The 21,611-nt window shown below is 36.1% G+C and overlaps 1 protein-coding gene across 3 annotated transcripts in view; it reads right to left on the bottom strand.

Annotated features, from left to right (window-relative positions):
- MRAS (muscle RAS oncogene homolog) overlaps positions 1–21,611 on the bottom strand; it is a 113,067-nt gene that overhangs the window by 24,735 nt on the left and 66,721 nt on the right. For all 3 annotated transcript variants that reach the window (XM_074301633.1, XM_074301635.1, XM_074301634.1), the window contains one exon: positions 3,519–3,672. In XM_074301633.1, coding sequence (XP_074157734.1) covers positions 3,519–3,672 — 154 coding nt within the window. The remainder of the gene's footprint in view (positions 1–3,518; positions 3,673–21,611) is intronic.

The raw sequence follows: 21,611 nt of genomic DNA, 5'->3' as shown, positions 1-21,611 counted from the left end.
TGCCCATCAATTGGAGATTGGCTGAATAAATTGTGGTATATGAATATTATGGAATATTATTGTTCTGTAAGAAATGACCAACAGGATGATTTCAGAAAGGCCTGGAGAGACTTACATGAACTGATACTGAGTGAAATGACCAGGAGATCATTGTATACTTCAACAACAATACTGTATGATGATCAATTCTGATGGATGAGGCCCTCTCCAACAATGAGATGAACCAAATCAGTTCCAATAGAGCAGTAATGAACTGAACCATCTATACCCATTGAAAGAACTCTGGGAGATGACTATGAACCACTACATAGAATTCCCAATCCGTATATTTTTGTCTGCCTACATTTTTGATTTCCTTAATAGGCTAATTGTACACTATTTCAAAGTCTGATTCTTTTTTGTACAGCAAAATAACTGTTTGGACATGTATACATATATTGTATTTAACTTATACTTTAACATATTTAACATGTATTGGTTAACCTGCCATCTGGGGGAAGGGATGGAGGGAAGGAGGGGAAAAGTTGAAACAAAAGGTTTTGCAATTGTCAATGCTGGAAAATTACCTATGCATAAAAATTTTGTAAAAATGTATTAAATAAATTAATTAATTAAAAAAAATAAAGAGAAGGTAAGTTGGGCTTTGGTTAATTAGGGTTTCAATAGTTTTTTTTTTTGTTTTGTTTTTTTTGTTTTTTTTTACCTAATTGGTTAACTGGAATTCCAAATGAATGCCTCATCAACTGGCAAATTAAAACTAACTACAAGAACAGAAAGATATTTATTAGTTCAATATCTGCTAATCAATAGTCCCAATCAAATATCAAAAGCAAAGTGTGGCTGAACCAGATGAAGTTGAAAAAAACAATGGCCTGGGAAAAATCATGAGACATGAATTCTTACTCCAGTCTTGCCACTAGTCTAGAGCTAGATAAAAAGCTTTGTTTTGTTGCCAAAAGAAAACTCTAGGGAACTCTCCTGACTACAGTAAGAGTGAAATCCATAGCTCTTTGTAGCCATTAATCTTCTCTAGGGATGAAGTCAGAACTGTAAATAATAGGCTCCAAATCTAAGGATTGGATGAGTAAACACTGGAGAGTGGTTGAAAACTTCCTTTGTCTTCTTACTGTTCTTTCAGGCAGAGATCTCTTTATTAGATGAGGTTATATTTTAGGTTGAGTGACTTTTTTGACCCTCGAAAGTATGTATGCTTTATTCATTTCTAGCTGTCTATAGTTTAGCACATTAAGTAAATCTATGGGCCACTTAGAATTTGGCCTCCTTCTGTAGGCATGTGGATAAATGGGGATGTCACATTCATCTTCCTGAACTGAGGATCTGATGCAGACAGATGCATTTTAGTCGTGAGGAATGGGTGGGAAGCAATGTAGGTGGGAGATAGGTAAAAGAATGGGAAACATTGTAGTAATAAATCCTGGATTTAAAAAGGAGTAGTATGAGTCTACAATGTTTAGGAAGGTCAGGATATGGAAGAGGTTGATGATCAGACAAACTTTATATACCGATTGGTCTTGTCCTATTTTAAAAATGAATCCTATCACACAAAAGAACAGATAATAAAATGTACCTTCTTCCTTTTGGCAGAAACGTGGGGAACTAGGGGAACAGAATGATATTGACTATTATTCACTAATACTTTCCTTTATTCACTATTACTTTATCAATGTTCAACCTTATCTAATATGGCAAAAAAAAAAAAAAGACAGATACAGTGACAGAATCTCAGTGTTTTTGTTTGTTAGGAGGAAGAGTTCAATTTGGGGGGAAGAGTATATGCAGAAATTTCTGTGAAATTAGAACAAAAGTCATCAATGAAATTTTTTAAAAGAAAAAAATACCACAGCAGAGAACAATTTCATCTTATTTATACTGCTTCTTTTAAAAAATATATTTTTGTTGATGAAACTAAATATTATGCAATTATAAGGACAAGCTTGATCCCAGAGCAGAATTGAGAAAACGTATCTCCCTTTCCTCTTTGCAGAGGTAAGAGTGTGGAGTACTGCATATACTCTCAGATAAAGCTGATGTATTGATCAGGTTTGCTGAATTGCTGTTTTTAAAAGTTTTTTAAAATGGCTTTTAATGGGTAGGAGGAAGCAAGAATATATTTTAAAATGAATTAGATCTACCCTACTCATATCTCAGTGAGAACATCCTTTCTTGAAATAGAGAAGGATAAACGGGAAAACAAATCAACATTGGCTATATTTGACATTATATTTGATAATATGTCTCCTTCCATACCTAAAAGTCTACCAGGCTTTATCCCCACTGTTTTGCAGCCACTTTCATTTCCTTACTTCTTTAACTAGAGCAAAATATGTTTAGAGAATATTTGCTTCCCTCAATAACAAATGCTTTCAGTTTCAATTTGATGTTGATTACACTGAGCTCTGGCAGAAGAAAATCTAAATCTTTTCATTACAGGTGGTCCATTTGAAAGCCGAGGCAACTAGATGCTGCATTGAATGACTAGTGGTACTCAAACTTTTTAAATAGGGGGCCAGTTTACTGTCCCTCAGACTGTTGGAGGGCTGGACTATAATAAAAACAAAAATTCACACTCTGTCTCCACCCTTCAGCCCATTTGTCATAACCCTATGGGGCGGCATAAACGTCCTCAGCAGGCCACAGTTTGAGAACCCCTGGTAGAGAATACTAAATCTGGAATCAGGAAGATTGAGTTCAAATCCAATTTTAGATATTTACTCAGATATGTAATCCTGGACAAGTTACTCAATCTGTGTGCCTCAATTTCCTGAACTGTAAAATGTGGATAATAATTGAACCTATTTTCCAGAGTTGTAATAATCCAATAAGATAATAATTGTAAAGTTCTTAGCACTATGCCTGGCATATGGTAAGTACTTAACAAATACATGTTTCCTTTCTTTGTTTTTCTCAAATAGTCAAATGAATCTGTTAGTTGGATATTTTCTCTAACAGTACAGGTTGCAATCCATCCACATCTGTTCATACTCAATAAATCATGTCCGTGCCCTCCTCTAAGCTGGCTACAAGGACTCTTTCCAAAGAACTAGGGGCTTTCTTTTTTGTTGTTGTTGAGTTGTGTCAACTCTTCATTGCATCATTTGGAATTTGTTGGCAAAGTTATTTTAGTGATTTGCCATTTCCTTCTCCAGCTCATTTTACAGATGAGGAAACTGAGGCAAACTAGATGAAGTAACTTGCCCAGAGTCACACAGTTAGGAAGTGTCTGAGGCCAGATTTGAATTCACAAAGATGAATCTTCCTGTTTGTAGTAAGTTTCTGGAGTTGGATTGGAACTGAGGAAGATGAACCTATCTGACTTCAAACCCTGTACTTTATCCACTGCACCACCCAGCTATCTCATGAGGGCCTTCTTCCATTTCTCCTAACAATGAGAGGATCCTAATAAACCTTCAGGTTGTTTCATCCCTTCAATTTAGCCCAATAAATTAGTTAACAAATACTTGTTCCCTATCCAACTCCCAACTTTGGTCATGACTCACCTGTCTTTAACTCTGAGGATGAGCTGGTGAAACCGGTCTACATGCTCAAAGCTGGCTTTATCTGTGACAGAGAAGACAATGAGAAAGCCATCTCCTGTCCTCATGTATTGTTCTCTCATCGCACTGAATTCTTCTTGCCCAGCAGTATCCAAAACTGGGAAACAAAAACATAGAGAGGAAAGAAGTCACTGTTAGCTCATGCTGCAATTACTATAAACCTCAAAACCAAACAAAAAAGGAATGGACATATTTTCTGGCACCATAACAGAATGTATTACCAAGCAACAAAAATAAGGCTACTCTTCAAAAATGAAGGTAATGTGATTGATCCAATAGACCTTGAATCCATGTCATATGACAACTGCTTGAAGAAATGGGGGGATATTTAGTTCTGAAAGGGCTGAGGGGAGAACCTGAACATTTTCTTCAAATAGTTTATGGGGCTATCATGCAGAATCAAACCTGATTCTCTTTGTCCTTAGAGGGCTGAATTAGAAACACTTTAGGTTTGATGTCCCCCAAAACTTCCAAACTATTAAAGCTATCCCAAAGTGGTATAGGCTGCCCATGGGCATGATGGGTTTATTTTCATTGGAAGTCTTCAAGCAAAATCTGAGTGATCCCTTGTTGGCTATGTGATAGTAGGATTTCCTCTGAGGTACTTCTGAGGCTGCTGCTGAGATCCCTTCTAACACTTAATTTTTGCAATACACAATTGAATTGAATTGAACTATCCACATTTCCTACTTCTCTACTCTTTACCAGAGATAATGCTAATCTGGAAGATGGAGTAAGGTGAGAAAGGAATATAGACCTTAAGCATGAATAAAAGAGGTTTTTTTTTGTTTGTTTGTTTTAGTAAAGATAAAGCTAATTTTGGGAGAAATCAGACTCTAGATCTTGGCCTTGTCTGCAACATGTTTCCATCTAGTATGCTAACTGACCCAGATATTGCTAGAAAGAAACAGTCCTTATAATTACATAATACACTCCAACTTCTAATAAGGATTCACATGTTTCCCTGTGAACAGTTCAGTTCAGTAAGGAGGTTTGATCCCCAAACTCAGTTCAATTCCAATTGTTCAAACCATTGAACGAGTAATTAGAAAGCATTTAAAAACTACTATTTGAAAGAAAACTACACAGACATTTATAGGTTGAAATTTAAATATATTAATAGGGGCAATAAGTAGGGAGAGCTAAAGAGTTTTCATCATTCTCCTCTCTCCCTTGTTAATGTTCCTTCCTTCTTCAAATTGCTTTGTGACTTATCTGTGTAAACTCCTTGAGGTCAGAGACTGATTCATTTTTGCTTTTGTATCCATAGCATCTAGCATTTCCTTGTACATAGTATCTGTTTGATTTTCAGGGACCTGATGAGGATACAAAAGTTGACTAGCAACTATATTCTTCTAGAGTTGTTTGGGGATAGGGATGATTAAGCTATTTGCCCAGTACTACACAGACCACTTGAGGCAGAACTTGAACCTAGGACATCTAGACTTTCCACTGTGCCATGCTGTCGTTCACATAGTGATACTATGCCATTAATAAATATTTGGTGGATGACATGGAAATGTTGGAAATATAACTCTTGGCAATAAATGAATTATTTTAACCACAAAAAACTTCTGTCTTTAGAGTTAACCCAATAGACTTTTCTGAAAGAAAAGTGAAAAAGTATATGAGTTTAAGTGGCAATTTTATGAGGTTGTAGGGTGGAGTTTTTGTTTGGTAATTTTGTTTATTTGCTAATGCTCTTATCAGGTCATATTATGAAATTACAATACAAAATTGTGTTGATATCATCTTCATTTTAGACCATAAGGTTGGTGAGGACAAAAGCTAGGTTTTAGCTCACCTGTTTCCTCTCTAAACCTATGTATTTTATTTTCTGCATTTAAAACTATTATTCTGAAAAGTCCTTTGGCTTCATCAGACTTCCAAGAAGGTTTATGATATAAAAAACAAAGGTTAAAACCCTTGCAATGGACATTTATTCCTAGTACTTGTGTGTGTGTGTGTGTGTGTGTGTGTGTGTGTGTGTGTGTGTGTGTGTGACTAGAGACACAGAGAAGAAGACAGAAAAAAGGGGAGGAAAAGTGCAAAAAAGGAATAATTTTCAAAATTTAAAATAAACATAATTTTGTTTGGGTAGTAGTTGTAGTAGCTAGCTTTAAGGGCTATCAAAAATATATGTATATATTATTGTATTTGACCCTCACAAAATCCTGTGGATAAGTGTTAATATTATCCCCATTTTACAGATGAAGAAACTGAGACTAAGAGAAGTTGCATAACTTGCTCAGGGTTACAAAGATCAGAAACATTTCTGAAGAAGATTTGAACTCACGTCCTCCTGATTCCAGGTCTAGTACTCATCCTCTCTGCCACTTGGCTACATCAGAGTATTAAATGGAAAAGAGCAGACTGATTGACAAGGGGGAAGGGATTAGCTCTTGTTAAAAACCTATTCCTATAGCTTTGGTCCTAGGAGATACAGAGCAAATTGGATATTTTGTGATATAAATATTTGCTGTAGTTTAATTTGCCAGTCTATGAATACCTCTGGGTCTAGTTCAAGTCTGTGGGTGCCCACAGAAATATTATATACTGATAGATGCTGCCCACAAACTTATGTAAGTACTTCCCATCCTTCTCTCCCTCCAATCTCCTTTGTCTCAGTTAGCTCCAGCTAGAAGCTTCCTGAGTATAGGCCACAAGGCCAAATATTTCTTCAGAGATGCTTCTCTTTAGTTAATCATAATGTACTGTTTATTTCTGATTAGTTCCAGGATTTTCTTTCAGGAGACTATGCTTCATATCAAGACCACCAGTCAAAAAAAAGATGAAGTCTGAGACAATTAATGCATGTTGATGATTTATTGCCTTTGTTCAACTTTTTTTGTTGTTATACTTGTTCAGTTGTGTATGACTTTTTGGGACATCATTTGAGGTTTCCTTGGAAAAGATACTGAGATAGTTTGCCATTTCCTTCCCCAGATGACTTTACAGATGAGAAAATAGGCTTAAATGGCTTGCCCAGGGCCACCCAGCTAGTAAGGTCTGAGGCTGGATTTGAATCCAGTTCTTCCTGACTCCAAACCCAGTGCTCGATCCATTGCACCAAAGTCTTATTCCCACTGATGGTTCAGGTGGTAATTCTATATTAATATTCCCTGTATATCTTGGAGACATATTTCTGTGTTATAATAACACCAGGATTATGAGAAGACTTGTGGATATGATTATAGCACTAATGTTGACTTTGAAAAATAGCAGTGAAAGACTAAATGATCAGAGTCACATTTCCTAGTCCCATCATTAGAATAAGTCCACTATTCATTATAACATTCATTTTCTCATTATTTGTTAAACAGTCAGAAATTATTGCCACTCAGGAACACCCACTCTTCCAAGGGCATATAAACAATGAATGAGTTCTATAAAGAGTCTTTGGAATCCAAGAATGTCACTGACCCCTTTTATTATTTTCTAGCATGCTTAATAAAATGATTATTTAGAAAAAAAAAAAAAAGAAAAAATAGCGGTGAAGAGGAGAAATATGGCAGGACTGGAAAAAGGCAGAAGTGGCCAGGATTTTCAAAAATGGGGAAAAGATTCCCATGTTACTGAGTTTAGAAATTAGTGAACATGACTTTGTTTTCTTGAAAAAAATCCTTAATATATTTTTAAAGAAATTATTAAGTGTCATGAGACTCCTAAAGTTATGAGCATAGCTGGGATTTGACCCTAGATCTTCTTCAAACCCAGTCCTTTAGCCATATAGCACTGTTCATTGTGATGTTCTACTTTTGTATAACTTTTGATGGTTTCCAAAATCTCTCTGGATCATCCTAATATGCTGCCTCTCCTGGATAATTGTCTTGTCATAGCAGAGAGCCTTGCATAGCTCAATGAAAATATGAGCTATGCCATGAAACATTACCCAAGATAGAGAAGTTATAGTGGAGAATTCTGACAAAAGGTGAGCCACTGGAAAAATCACTCTAGTGTTTTTGCCAAAAAAAAAAAAAAAAAAAAAAAAAAAAAAAAATCACATGGACAGTATCAGGGCCTGGTGCGCTATGGTCCATGAAATCGTGAAGAGTTGGACATGACTGAATGATTGAACAACTAATAAATTATGCTATTACCTTTAAGATTCTAAAATAATGAGACTAGAGAATCATGGAATTTTAGAGCAAAAAAGCTCTTTCATTATTCATACACATATAGTTGAATTCCTTCATTGTACAGCTGGGGAAACTATGGTACAGATATAACTTATTGTCACAAAGCTAATTGGGGCTATAGTAACTTTGACTCTTGGTTCAGTTCTCTTTCCAGTAAACCACTGGGCATCATGGTGGTATAGATGACAATAAAGGAAAATATATATTTGCCAGATAATAAAACTAAATGGAAAACCTAAAACTAAAACCACCCTGATACAAATCTCACCTATCTTAAAAAATAAGCAAATTTTCTGAAATTAAGTGTGCTTTTGCTTTTAGGTCTAATTCTTATCCCAAAGGTTCCATTAACCTTTTGACTTCTTTCATTTTATGGTGAGCAATTAATTGTAGTTTTAAATACGCCCTATAAAAACTGCAGCAATTTTGTAACTTTAGGCTGCTTAATTATAATGGTTGTCAAGGCTACATCCTTCTTAGAACACTATGTATAATAAATACAAAAAAGATATTTTAAAGTTAGGTTGGGAACAAAAAGATCAGAGAAGGAATGGGACTGCTTAGAGCAAATGGGATGGATGACAAAGAGAAGGCAAAACTATTTGGTGCCTGTTATGCTTCTATATTTTCTACCAAGGAAGAGATCTGGAAACTGAGAAGGTTTGGACAAAAGTGGTTAACAGGGAAATGAGACCCCAAAGGACAAGAATGATAAGAAAACATCTAGATTCCCCAATGACTTCAAGTCACCAGGTACGGATGAATTTGCACTCTGAGGCCTGAAAGAGCATTGGGATGTGTTTGCTAACTTATTTGTCACTGATCTTTGATAATGAGAAAGGGACTAAGAATCTAGAGATTGGCAAATATTGTTTGTATTTTAAATAAAGACCTAATATGCTTTCTTTAAACAAAAGGTCAGTGAGTTTGACTTTGAATCTTGGTAAAATTCTAATGTACAATATTAAAAGGACAGTTTGTGATCATATGAGTCAGTGTAGATGCGCCCATAGGATGTCATGCTTTTCAAAACAAGATCAATGTTTGAATTTGTTTTGCTTGCCTAGACCTATTTTTCATGGGGGTGGAGGGGTGGGACAGAATTTTTTTTTTTTTTTTTTTTTTGAGAATAAGAGAGAATGTAGTAGTAGTAATAATGACATTTAAAAATTATGTAAGAATAGTTCAGTTTCATATACAACTCACTTTTTTTATCCTTTGTCCTTTGGATACTTGAATTTTTCATGTCTGTTAGTTTTTTTTTTAAATTCAGGATAAAAATAAAATTTTAAAAAGGTTTTATTTCTTTTTAAAGTAACTTATAGGAGTAACTAGATGGTACAGTAGATAGAATACTGCCTCTGAAGTCAAGAGGACCTGATTTCAAATCCAGCCTCAGACACTTAACATTTTCTAACTGTGTGACCCTAAACAAGTCATTTAATCTCAATTATCTGGCAAAAACAAAACAAAATAAGATAGCTTGTAGATAAAAAGAATGCCAAGGACATACTATACCTGGATTCTAGCAAGGTATCTGAAAAAAATTCTGCTGACATTCTTGTAGAAGAGACAAAAATGTGGGCTAGCTGACAGGTAGAGATGGAGTTGGTTGAATTACTATATGCAACAAGTGGTGATTAATAAGTGAATAAAACTTGGAGAGATATCTCTAATGGAATGCCACATGGTTCTATCTTTGGCCCTATTCCATTAAACATTTTTATCAAATGAGTTTGTGGATAAAAGAACTGACATGCTAATCAAATGTACAGAAGGCATTAAATTAGAAGAGTTAAATATACTAGAGGAATCAGGATCCAGATAAGGTAGCCTAACAAGACAATTAAACATTTTAAAGTAAGATTAAATTTAAGAGATAAATGCAAATCCTGGCATACTGAATCCCAAAAATCACTTGCACAGCACAAGATGACAGAAATGTAGTTCATGTGGAAAAGGCATGGAGGTTTTAATGAATTGCAAGCTCAGTAAGAATAAAAATGTGATTTGGTAGCCAAAACATTTTAGGCTACATTAACATCATTGTTGTGTTATGACTTTGGAATAGTGTACTCATTTCTGGTACAAATGTTTCAGAGGTCAGTGATTGGGATAATTGAGGAGACTCAAATGAAGGAACTGGGGATGTTGTATTGTTGTTATTCAATCACATATGACTTGTAGTAAACCTATTTGGGGTTTTCTTGGCAAAGATGCTGGAATAGTTTGCCATTTCCTTCACCAGTTCATTTTACAGGTGAGGAAACTGAGGCAAATAAGGGCTAAATGACTTGCTTGGGGTTCCACTAGCTAGTTCGTATCTGAGTTCAGATTTGAACTCAGGAATATAGTCTTCCTGAACTTCAGGCCAGGGGATCTATCTTTTTTTTTTTTTTTTTTTTTTTTTTTGGTGATTTTATTTTTATTTTATTTTTATTAATTTTTATAATTATAACATTTTCTTTGACAGTACATATGCATAGGTAATTTTTTTTTTTACAACATTATCCCTTGTACTCCCTTCTGTTCTGAAATTTTCCCCTCCTTCCCTCCCCCCCTCCCCTAGATGGCAGGCATTCCCATACATATTAAATATCTTATAGTATATCCTAGGTACAATATATATGTGCAGAACCAAATTTTGTTGTTGTTGTTGCAAAGGAAGGATTGTATTCGGAAGGTAAAAATAATCTGGGAAGAAAAACAAAACAAAACAAAAAAAAAAAACCACTGCTCACAGGTTACACTCATTTCCCAGTGTTTTCTGGATGTAGCTGATTCTGTCCGTCATTGATCAATTGGAATTGGATTAGCTCTTCTCTATGTTGAAGATATCAGGGATCTATCTATTGTGCCATTTAGCTGTTTACTTTAAAGGAAAGACTTGGTCAGGGATATGGCAATTGCCTTTAGATGTCAGAAGAGCTATTTTATAGAAAGATTTAGATTTAATGTAACAGGACATAGAGCTGAAAAAGGTCCCAGACACCATCTAATTTAATTTATTTTAGTTGGCCCCAGGGAGCAGAAATAGAAGCAATGGGTAGAAACTCCTGAAAAGGAGATTTCTATTTGATTTGAAGAAGAGTTTCTGACTAAAAGTAGAATTTCCTGCCTTGTGAAATAGTCAGACCATTTTTCAGGTAGTCAGACCATTGTGTTATGCAAATGTTTCTCCTCAGGTATAGGCTAGATTATCAGGTATAGAGAAGAGATGATCTCTTCTAAGTCAGAGAATCTATGATTTAACACTATAAAACAAAGCAAAAACAAAAAGATTGTTATACAGCTCCAATGGATATAAATGTCATAGTATAAGAAGAAAGTTGGATTTTGGAAAGGCTACCTTCTTTTTTTGTAGCCTGTATAAAAGTATGAGGTTAGCATAAGAGGAAGCATTTTGTGCCCAATTAAGGAGGTGAAGTTAGAGTAAAGGAGGGACAACTTCTATTTTTTTTTAATTGAATGTGACTGAATGAGAGAAAAAGGTAAATCAGTCATAACTGCTGGAACTCTATCTTTCCAGAAATCAGCAGGAGTCAGGATCACTAAATGTCTTTATTCTAGATCTTTACTGTCGCCTCCAACGCCAGGTCACGAGTGCAAGTGAGCATGAGTTCCACCACCCAAGTTTCTCTTACTCCTCCCACACAAGTCACTTCCCTCTCTTTGTCCCACCAATCAAGTCAGCATGGAACAGCTGGGGAGGGTCAACCTTAAACAAGTTAATAGGGAACTGTCCAATTGGCAATTAGTCTCATGTGCTTCATCATCCAAGTGCATTGCTCAGTTCTAGCCCTTTACATCTCCCGCTTTCTTTTGTTTTAGACCACAGGAGGTCGCGCCATCCCTGACTTTTCAGGGAGATGAGAACCCCAAAAAGGAGGTGATCACGCCCCCCCTGACTTCTCAGGAGGGGAGATGAAAGCACTAAAAAGGAGATAATCACGCCCTACCTGACATCTCAGGAAGGGAGATGAGAAACACCAAAGAGAAGTGGGGATTTGCTAGCGGGTTTCTGGATTGAAGGGCCTTATTAGAGACAAGTATGCACAAACCCATCAGCATGGGAGTTATTACACAAGCACATAGCAATAATGCAGAGGCTATTAGTGGTGACTCTCCCCACAGTCAGTGTAGACTCGATGTGGTGTAACAAACAGGAATTGTACATGCAAGTAGTGATATAACAAACAATATAAATCAACATGGTATTGTAAGAGATTTCCAGAAGTCCTAGAAGGAGGGTATGTAAACACCAGACACACATACCTATTCTTCAGCAACCAAGAGATAGTCCAAAACCAATCTATTGTCCATTGCTTCACTGTTAGGGAATCCAATGATCCCCAAAAGTTTTTGAAGTCCCACATCAGTCTTTTTATATGTTAGGGAATCCAATGATCCCCACAAGATTTTGAAGTCCAGCAACAGTCTTATGTGGATTCCCTAACAATAACTACACACAATTTTTTTTTTAAATGAAACTTGAGTGTGGTTTTTCTTTTGAAATAAATATAAATCTTTTCATTTGTGCTTTTTTTAATTAAGAAGAAAAACAAATAATAAACTTAAAAAATTTTATAGTATTTCTAATTAAAAGGACAGGAAAGGAGATGGACACAAAGAGAAAAAAGACAGAAAAGAAAGATGGAGAGAAATTACAGAGAGGAGAGGAAGAGAGAGACAGATACTGAAACACAGATTAAAAAGGTAGAAATAAAGAGGAAAACATGAAAAGATAAGGATAGGATAAAGGGGAAAAGGAAGAAAGAAGGAATAAGGAAAAGAAGAAAATGAGTTAAAGAGGAAGAGAGTGGATAAAATCCCATACACTTCCCACCTCTATGGCCACCTCTATGCAGTATCAATATCTCCCTTTATGTTTGATATCTCCCTTGAAAATGCATTCACATTCTCTTTTACTGTGTAGGTTGATATATAAGTTGAATATGGTTCTTCCTTCATCTCTAAAACAATAAATATGTGACTCCATCTATATCTAAATTCCATACTTTCCTCCAATCTTAGAGGAAAAGATTTCTATCTTTTTCTAGTAAAGCTAATATCTTTTCCTGTACTCTAGACCTTAAAGCAGCTCCTCTGGAATCTCAGTCCTACAATCACCCCTTCTTCTACTTTACCTACCCATTTCCTCTAGTATCTTTCATTTTATGTCCTTCTAGGAATTCATTCTCTTTTTCCAAATGTACATAGATCTGGCCTAAGTTATACAAAACCTACTTTTAAGAAGAGAATTAGTTAATATTCCTTTCTTCATTGGTAGGGACAGACTTCTCAAGGGTATGTAATACTGGATATTCTGTCCCAGAGTGACTGTACTTGTTTGTCACTTTGTATTGGTGACACTGTATCCTAACAGAATATAAGCTTTTGGAGGGCAGTTACTGTTTTGCTGTTTAGTATTTAGCATTTAGTAAAGTAATTTAGTATTGGTATTTAGTAAAAGAATACTGTTTAGTATTCTTGGCACTTAGCACAATGCCTGGTACATAATAAACATTTCTTATAGCCTCATTGGTTGACTATGAATGGCTAACAAATTCTAAATTTTTATTAGTGAAATTCATTCACTAATTCTCATTTCTTTTCTCTTGACCAACTACAAGTTACTGATTTATTGCCATTAATTAATAAGATGCCTCCTATCCTACCAGTGTTTGTCTAACATGTTTTTTTGTGGTTTTTTTTTTAATTGAAATTCATCCAATATTTGAGAGCTAGGACATTTTCCCCTTTTGTACCAGAGAGAATCAAGTAAAGACCAGTGTATACTGGATTCTAGTTCTCTCTTTATTCAAAGGTTTTGCTTTCTGGCCTTGGGTTTCTTTGTACTATTCCAGCTTTCACTATTTCCTGTTCTATGTCAGAATAAGTTCTTTTCTTTTGAAAATGTTTCACTGTATAGAACCATTTGCTCCTATCCCTACATCCCTCTTAAAATCTAATCACTATTTATACTAAATCTAATGAAATACATTGATTTTTTCAATTTTAATAAATAATTATGATATTCAGTCCTCTTTTCCATGCCAGATGCTCTGCATGCAATTAGTGTTGTTTTTTATTTTGTTTTAGTAATGTGGTAATTTAACCACAAATCTAGAATTATTGCTCTTAACCTCAAAGCTGAAATGGAATTTTAACAGGGAGTTTTAACAAGGTTAAAATACCTATAAGGTATAAGTCATTCTTTAGGGAAAGATATTCATTCATTAAATATTTATTTAGTATAAGTAAAGCATAAGTAAAGTATGGTATTTTGGGAGACATAAAAATACTAGTACTTAGCATAAAGACAAATTCAATGTAGAAGCTCCTAGAGTAATATCTACCCCTCAGGATTATTGTGAGGAAGACCCTTTGTTAACTCTAGAGAATTATATCCATGAGCTATTATTCCTACTTATGATCATGCAAAGACATCAGAGTAGATGGTACATATTGACTGCATGAACTTGTCAAACTCATCTAATTTCTCAGGATCCCAAGAAAATTTCTAAGTTTATAAATGCCAGAGAATTTGCTAAAATTTAATGGCGGTAGGGGTTACACTGCACACTTGAGAGTTACCTAGATGTTGAAGTCAAAACTAAGCAATGCTTTTTCCAGAAGCCAAGCTGTTTAGAACTTAAGGCTTCTATGGAAGAACTATAGGAAGAGAGATAGAGTTGGATTGAAAAAAAGATTCCAAAGAGTTTATATCTGAGATCTTCAAGATTCAGCACAAACTCCACATTCTGCAGTAGGTTTTCCTAGTTCCAGGCCCCTCCCATCTTCCCCTGCATGCTCCCTGTCCTCCCCTCAGGGGATATAGTTTTGCTCTTCTATCAGGAATGTGCTGGAGCTAGTCAAGCTAATTGGTAAAATGTTCATCACTAGCATTTACGCCTTGGAAATGGGCAGATGCTACAAACCAAGGTTTGTAGGGTTTGATTTATTGTTTTCTTGATTGTCTAAACTTAAGAAATTGATGGGGAAAAGGCTTCCAATACACCTGCCATTTTTCAAGTGTCCGGGACAAATAAGCATGTGAATATTTTTATGTATATCCTTTCTCCATTAGAATCTAAATTCTTTGAGGGCAGAGACTGGTTTTGATTTTTATTTTGTATACTCAAAAGCTTAAGCATAATAATAAATGTTTGTCGACTGGTTAATTGATTCTGTAGGCAGGGAGTAGTTAGTTCTGCTATTTATGGTAGGAATGCTAAGGAAAACATCCTTCAGCAATTATTAGGCCTGAAGTAGTATGTGCTAATAGAGAGTACCAGTCATGTTACTAATGCATGATATCAGTGAAGGACTCTACTCCTCAAGAGATGATCTCCTAAAACACCCAGCCCATGACAACAGTATGGTAGAATAGTAAGAAAAAGGTGACTTGGACTAGGAAAATCTAGTCTGGGGTCAGCTACTTACTGACTTTGAACAAGGTACTTCATTTTTTAGCTTCCATTTTTTCATCAAGGAAAATAAAAGCTTACTTGCCTAATATCAAGAATTGCTATAACAGATCAAACAAAATGGCATCTATGGAATTTCTTTGTTCACTGCAATATGCTATTAAATGTTAAGTATCAGCACCATAAAGTCTATTAGAAGGGTGAAAACAGGGTCATGCTAGACTATAGGCCCTCTCTTCAAAATGACTTACTCTATGCCCTTGCCTGTGCCAAATTGAATATTAAATACACCTCTCAGAGCTTCAAAACTTCATGTGTGAGGCTGGTGTTGATGTCAGTCAACAGCAGAATAGAAACAGGAGCCTGGATATGTGCTTTTTTCTGTTGGAGTCAAAATGATGTCGGCATAGAGCCAATTTTTCAATTTAAATCTGTTTCAGGAACATTGCTGGAAAAAAGAAGGAGGTTAGCACTGCCAACATTAGTGCAACAAATATCTGGGCTCAGGGATGAGTTTCACAGTGGGGAGGGTGCTGAGGGGGGCTCGCTGCCAATATAAACCATCCATTTCACAGAGCACCCACAATGTACTAAAGGAGACAGACAGACACACACACACACACACACACACACACACACACACACACACACACACACACACATACGCTCACTGTCTCTCTTCTTTTCTCTTCCCTTACAGTCTGGCATCATAGGAACACCTCTCCTCTTCTAGGGTGACTAATGTTTTCTCAGTCTTAAATCCTCCTACTCTCCCTATATCAGGCATGGAAAAAATACTTCTCTTTACAGTCCCATGGGGAAGAGAGATTATGTTCATCAAATTCATTTTACCATTAGATTTAACTTCAGCAAACATTTTTTCCCCCAGAGCAGCTGACAAGGAACAAAAGACTCTATTTTAATTTTCTTTTCTCTTCCCTTCAAGACAGTACTGAAAACATCCAAAAGAAAGATAGAAAGAAAAAGAAGGAAAAGGCTTGATCCTCTGGATTCTAGTCCTGTCTGCCACAAACTAACTGTAGGACCTCAGACTAATCATTTTGCTTTTCTGGGCCTTCTGTTTCCTCATCTGTTAAAATAAAGAGGTTTTAGGCAAGTTGACCCCATAATTCATTATCCTTCCTTCTTTCCTTCCTTCCTTCCTTCCTTCCTTCCTTCCTTCCTTCCTTCCTTCCTTCCTTCCTTCCTTCCTTCCTTCCTTCCTTCCTTCCTTCCTTCCTTCCTTCCTTCCTTCCTTCCTTCCTTCCTTCCTTCCTTCCTTCCTTCCTTCCTTCCTTCCTTCCTTCCTTCCTTCCTTCCTTCCTTCCTTTTTGCTGAGGCAATTGGAGTTAAGTGACTTGCCCAGGGTCACACAGTCAGGAAGCCATAAGTGTCTGAGACCACATTTGAACTCGGATCCTCCTGACTTTAGGGCTGATACTCTATTCATTATACCAACCAGCTGCCTAGTCCACCACTCTTTCAACCTTTAAATCCTTTGGTATTAAAATCTATAAACTAGGCACTCATCTTTTGTAAAACCAAGCACTATGCTTAAAATGAATGAATAAATACAATGAACTAACTGCCTAAAATCGTGTTCTACTTCCTGCTCATGTTGGTCAGGAAGAAAGAATGCTCTTCTCTTGTAGGAAAAAGGTGGTAATGGTACTAACAGTTCTCCTGGAAAAGACTATCTCAGGAGAGGTCAAGATGCTTTCCTATTGTTGGGAGTTTATTTTTCAAAGACCAGTGGCAAAAGAAGCACATGCCTGCCTTATGCACTAAGAACTTCAATTTTCCATTACCTGCTCTAATGAAAAATGTAAAACAACATGATTAGTAATCCAAAAAATATTTGAATGTGGCTCTGTGATCTTGGTCTTTATATTTTACTATGGGTGTGCCTGATGTTATGCACACAAAAATGGATCCTCATTAGAAAGATATTGTATAATGGACATACCAGTCGTAAGTTCTTCTAAACTTTCTAGGTTTTTTTTTTTTTTATATCCTATCTTACTTTTCCCTAATCTAAACTAGAGTGCCGGGTGGAGGGAGGAGAACATATTTTTCCACCCTCTAGCAAAGCACCAGCTTAATAATAATTCTGTTTTCTCAAACATTCTCTGAAATCATTTGATTTGGATTTTAGTAGGCTTCTCCCTTAAAAGTCCATGCTAAGTAAACAATATAGAAATGACAAATAATTATGCTGAGTAGATGCTAATAAAACAAAGAGTGTTTCAGAAATTGGATAACTAAGCCAAAAAAAATCTACTGACATTTATTTGAAACCAAGAAAAAACAAAATGCTGAAGGCCAATTTAATCTGCTAAAGCATTCTCCAATCTTGCCAAGAGACCTTTAGCCATGACACATGAAAGACCAACAACTTGCAGATCCTGAACACTGATGCAGAAAAGGAAGAGAGTGGAATATCCATATATTTTTTCATGAAGAAGGAGATACCAGGCTATCTGTCCTTTTGAGGATATTTTGTTAACCATTTTATCTATGAAAATTTGGAAAGACAATCTTGATGTTGTTCCAGATGACTAAGATTGTGGATACATCCTTTTTTATTTGTGAATAAAGGCCTTGAGAGTGTGAAAAAAGGTAGGAGCAGAGGTCAAAACTACTTGTCCCTATGTGTACCTGTGGGCCAAGATATGAAATCTAAAGAGATAAGTTAGTAGTCTTGCAGTATCCACATGCACTTGGCTAGGACTTCAGTAGCTAATATGATCTCAGAGGCCAACTCACTTATAATTTGGGCTTTGATCCACCTACAGCGAGAGAACTTGAAGGAATATTGAGTGAAAATTGAAATATAATTTAAAAATTTTCTTTATATTTCTTGCTTTTTTTGGCAACATGACTAATATGAAAATATGTTTTGTATTATTTCACATGTATAATTGATATCATATTGGGTAGGGGAGCAATGAGAGTGAGGAAAGAAATTCGGAACTCAAAAATTTTGAAAAATAATCTTTTTTTTGCTGAGGCAATTGGGGTTAAGTGACTTGCCTAGGGTCATACAGCTTGGAAGTGTTAAGTGTCCGAGGCCAGATTGAATTCAGGTCCTCTTGACTTCAGGGCTGGTGCTCTATCCACTTTGCCACCTAGCTGCCCCCCCAAAATAATCTTAAAAATGATTAAATAATCAATTAAAAATTGAACCTTGCCTGAACTTTCTTGTCCTTTATTATCATTTTTTTTAAGAGGACCAATAATGTCATGGGTGATGACTTGTGATTGAACTGGATTTAAGTGAGGCAGAGTTGTACAAAGCCAGCTTCTCTTCCTGAGTCATTGATGTCCAGTAGTAAAACAAAAATAAAGGAAACAAGTGATGTTTTGTATGTAGTGATGTAGGATGTAGTGAATGATCTTGGTATCTCAATACCTAACCAAACTCTAAGTGGTCCACCTGCCTGCTTCATTAGCCTTCATGGTTTTGGGAAAAAAATATTTAAAATGAGAAGAAATATGCTCAAAAACAGTTGTAGGGGTAGGGTATGGATTAGGAAACTCAAGTCTTGAAAGAATTAAAAATTAATATCAATAAGTGGACAATATAGAAGATGAAGTTGCAACAAATAGGGAACTACTATAAAAAACCACAGGTAGTATTTGGAAAAGTGCTAGACTAAGTATCAGGGACTGAGATCCTGGGGCCTGAGATCTGCATTTTTTCCCTGTCTACTGTTGAATCAAAATAATAGCCAAGCAAAATCTGATATTAAACTGCTGGTTTAGTTTAAAACAAAGAGAAAAAATGCACTTTTTTTTTTTTTTTTCAATAGAGATTGTCTTCAGAAGGAAGGAGGGGACGGTAAAGAGGAGCATGTGTTAGTTAGCCTAATGCCAGGAAGATGGTTGATTAGAAAAGGGCAATAAAAGGGACAGCAGACATGTTGATTACTGGAGTGATCTCCCTTTTCTCTTTGTTCTTAATAAATGTTTAAAAGTGTTTGATAAATGTTTGTTGGATGGATGAATGTTTACCACTTGCCACAGGGGAAACAGATGTAGAGAGAGAAAGGAACTGGAGAGTCAGACAGAAAGAGTTTGCCAAAAGCTAAGCAATATTTATTGTGTTAGCACTTCTCTGAGGTCAGGAGTTCTGTTAACATTCCAAGGACTGCTACAGAGGTATATTAATACCTTTTCTCTGAACAGTTATAAGAAGGCAATTAAAGTTCAGGAAATACTATCTGGCTTTCCTGCCTTTGATAGCTAAGGGTGAACAGGTAATTTGACAAAAGCCATTAAAATTAAACATGACCTGAGACTTTTTCAAGTCTGAAACCCAGTTGCTGAGAGAAAATTATAGGTTAAGTTAATTCATGATTGCATTAGGAAGTTCCTGTTACCTGCCAGACACCATACTAGGTGTCAAGGATACAAAAATATGTCTCCACCCTTGTGGAGCTTATATTCTAAGGGGAGAGGGAAAGAGAAGCAACAGATACAAAGATAAGTGCATGTGAGGGCAGTTAGGTAGCAGAGTAGAGTACCAAATCTGGAGTCAGTAGGAAATCTTTCTGAGTGCAAATCTGGCCTCAGACACTTACTTAGCTGTGTGACCCTGAACATGTCACTTAATCCTCAATTCCTCATTTGTAAAATGAACTGAGAGGGAAATGGCGAACCACTCCAGTATCTTTGCCAAGAATCCAAAAGGGGTTATGAGTTTGTCATATAGAACTAAACAATAACTACCACAAAAGTAAATACAAACTATCAAGTAAAAATTATCAAAGTAAAATCAGGAAAGGAGCAAACTAATAATTAGGTGAGTCAGAAAAGACCTCATGTGGGAAAGTACACCAAGTTGTACCTTGAAGGAAGCTAGTGATTTCAAAATGCAAAGGCAAAGAGATTAAAAGCAAAAAGAGTATTCCAGGTCTAAGTGCTTGAAGAGAAGTATGAAATCAATCTAGAACTAAAGGTTGCAGCCAGATTTTGAATTGTTTTACATTCTAGACAAAGACACTTATTTGTATGGTATCCTAAAGATGAAAGAGAGCTACTGAAAGTTTCTCTGATATAAGAATAACATGTTCAGACTGGGCTTTAGAAATATCAAATTGGCAGCTGTGTAGGGGGTATATTGGAAAGGGAAAAAGCTGGAGTCTAGGAGACCAATTTGGAGTCTATTGCAAATTTATTGTATGATGTGTTAAACTATGCTTTTTCAGGTTATCCTCATTTGGGGAAAGTTTAGCTGGCCGGTTGGTTGACGTAGCCTTATCTCCAGTGATTACCATTCATTTGGTGGCAACAACTTTAACTACAGAATCATGGAGCTGGCTAGATCTCTAAACTTCGATTCAAATCCTTCCTCTATTCTTTGTTAGCTGTGCTACCATTAGCAAGTTATTTAACTCTCTAAGTCTCATTTTCCTTGTTGGTAAAATAGGAAGTCTGATACCCATAGTGTTCATTTCATATAGTCCCTGAGAGCCACATGAGAAAATGCACATTAAATTTTCTACAAATTTTGAATCACATAAATGTCAGTATCATTATTTGAAGTTGTTGTTGTTCATTCTTCATTTTTGAAGAGGACCAACAACATCATGGGGTGATGTCTTGACTCATGTGTGAATTGGATTTAAAGCAGCAGTGCACAAAGTTGTCAGCCTTACTCTCTATTCCAGTGGCAAGGACAAAAGTCAAGATGATTGGTGATGACTTCAGTGTCATTGATATCCAACCAAGGTCTAAGCATTATGTCCATTGGCTAGCCCTTTCTAAATTATTTGAAGTAAAAATCCTGTAACCTAAAACCAAGAAAGGGGTTGCAAATATAGCAAAAGAGTAAAATGCTTCATTTTGAAAGAAACTTTAAAATATTTACTTTTATTTAGCAACTCTTGTTTGATGGGGTAGATTTTTGGCTTTCCTCCCTATCCCTCTGTGTGTGTGTGTGTGTGTGTATGTGTTTTCTCTCCAACCCCATGGATAATTCAGAGTACATTCTTTGTGCAGCATTGAGTGAATGCTAATGGTCCGGACTGTAAGTCAAGAGACTTAAATTCTTGTTTCAGCTCTGATATTTGCTACTGTATGATCTTGGACAAGTCACAACCTAAGTCTTAGTTTCCTCATCTTTATTTGTTTTTTTTATGGGGGCAAAGCAATTACTGGTAAGTGACTTGCCCAGGGTCACACAGCTAGTGAGTATTAGGTATCTAAGGTTAGATTTGAACTCAGTAAGTACTCCAGAACCAGTGATCTATCCACTGCACCAACTAACTGCCCCAGTTTCCTCAACTTTAAAATGAGGACATTAGATTAGATGATCTCTAAGGACCCTTTTGAGTTTTAAGATGCTGCAAGACTATGACTATTTGGGGGATATGGAAGGTGTGTGTGTGTGTATATGTGTGTGTGTGTGTGTGTGTGTGTGTGTGTGTGTGTGATTAAAGAGTCCCAGTTTATTTATTTTAGCA

This window comes from Sminthopsis crassicaudata, chromosome 3 (genome assembly GCF_048593235.1).
Source record: "Sminthopsis crassicaudata isolate SCR6 chromosome 3, ASM4859323v1, whole genome shotgun sequence".
Classification (NCBI taxonomy): domain Eukaryota; kingdom Metazoa; phylum Chordata; class Mammalia; order Dasyuromorphia; family Dasyuridae; genus Sminthopsis; species Sminthopsis crassicaudata.
The sequence above is the reverse complement of the archived record's forward strand: the minus strand, read 5'-3'. Positions and strand labels throughout refer to the sequence as shown.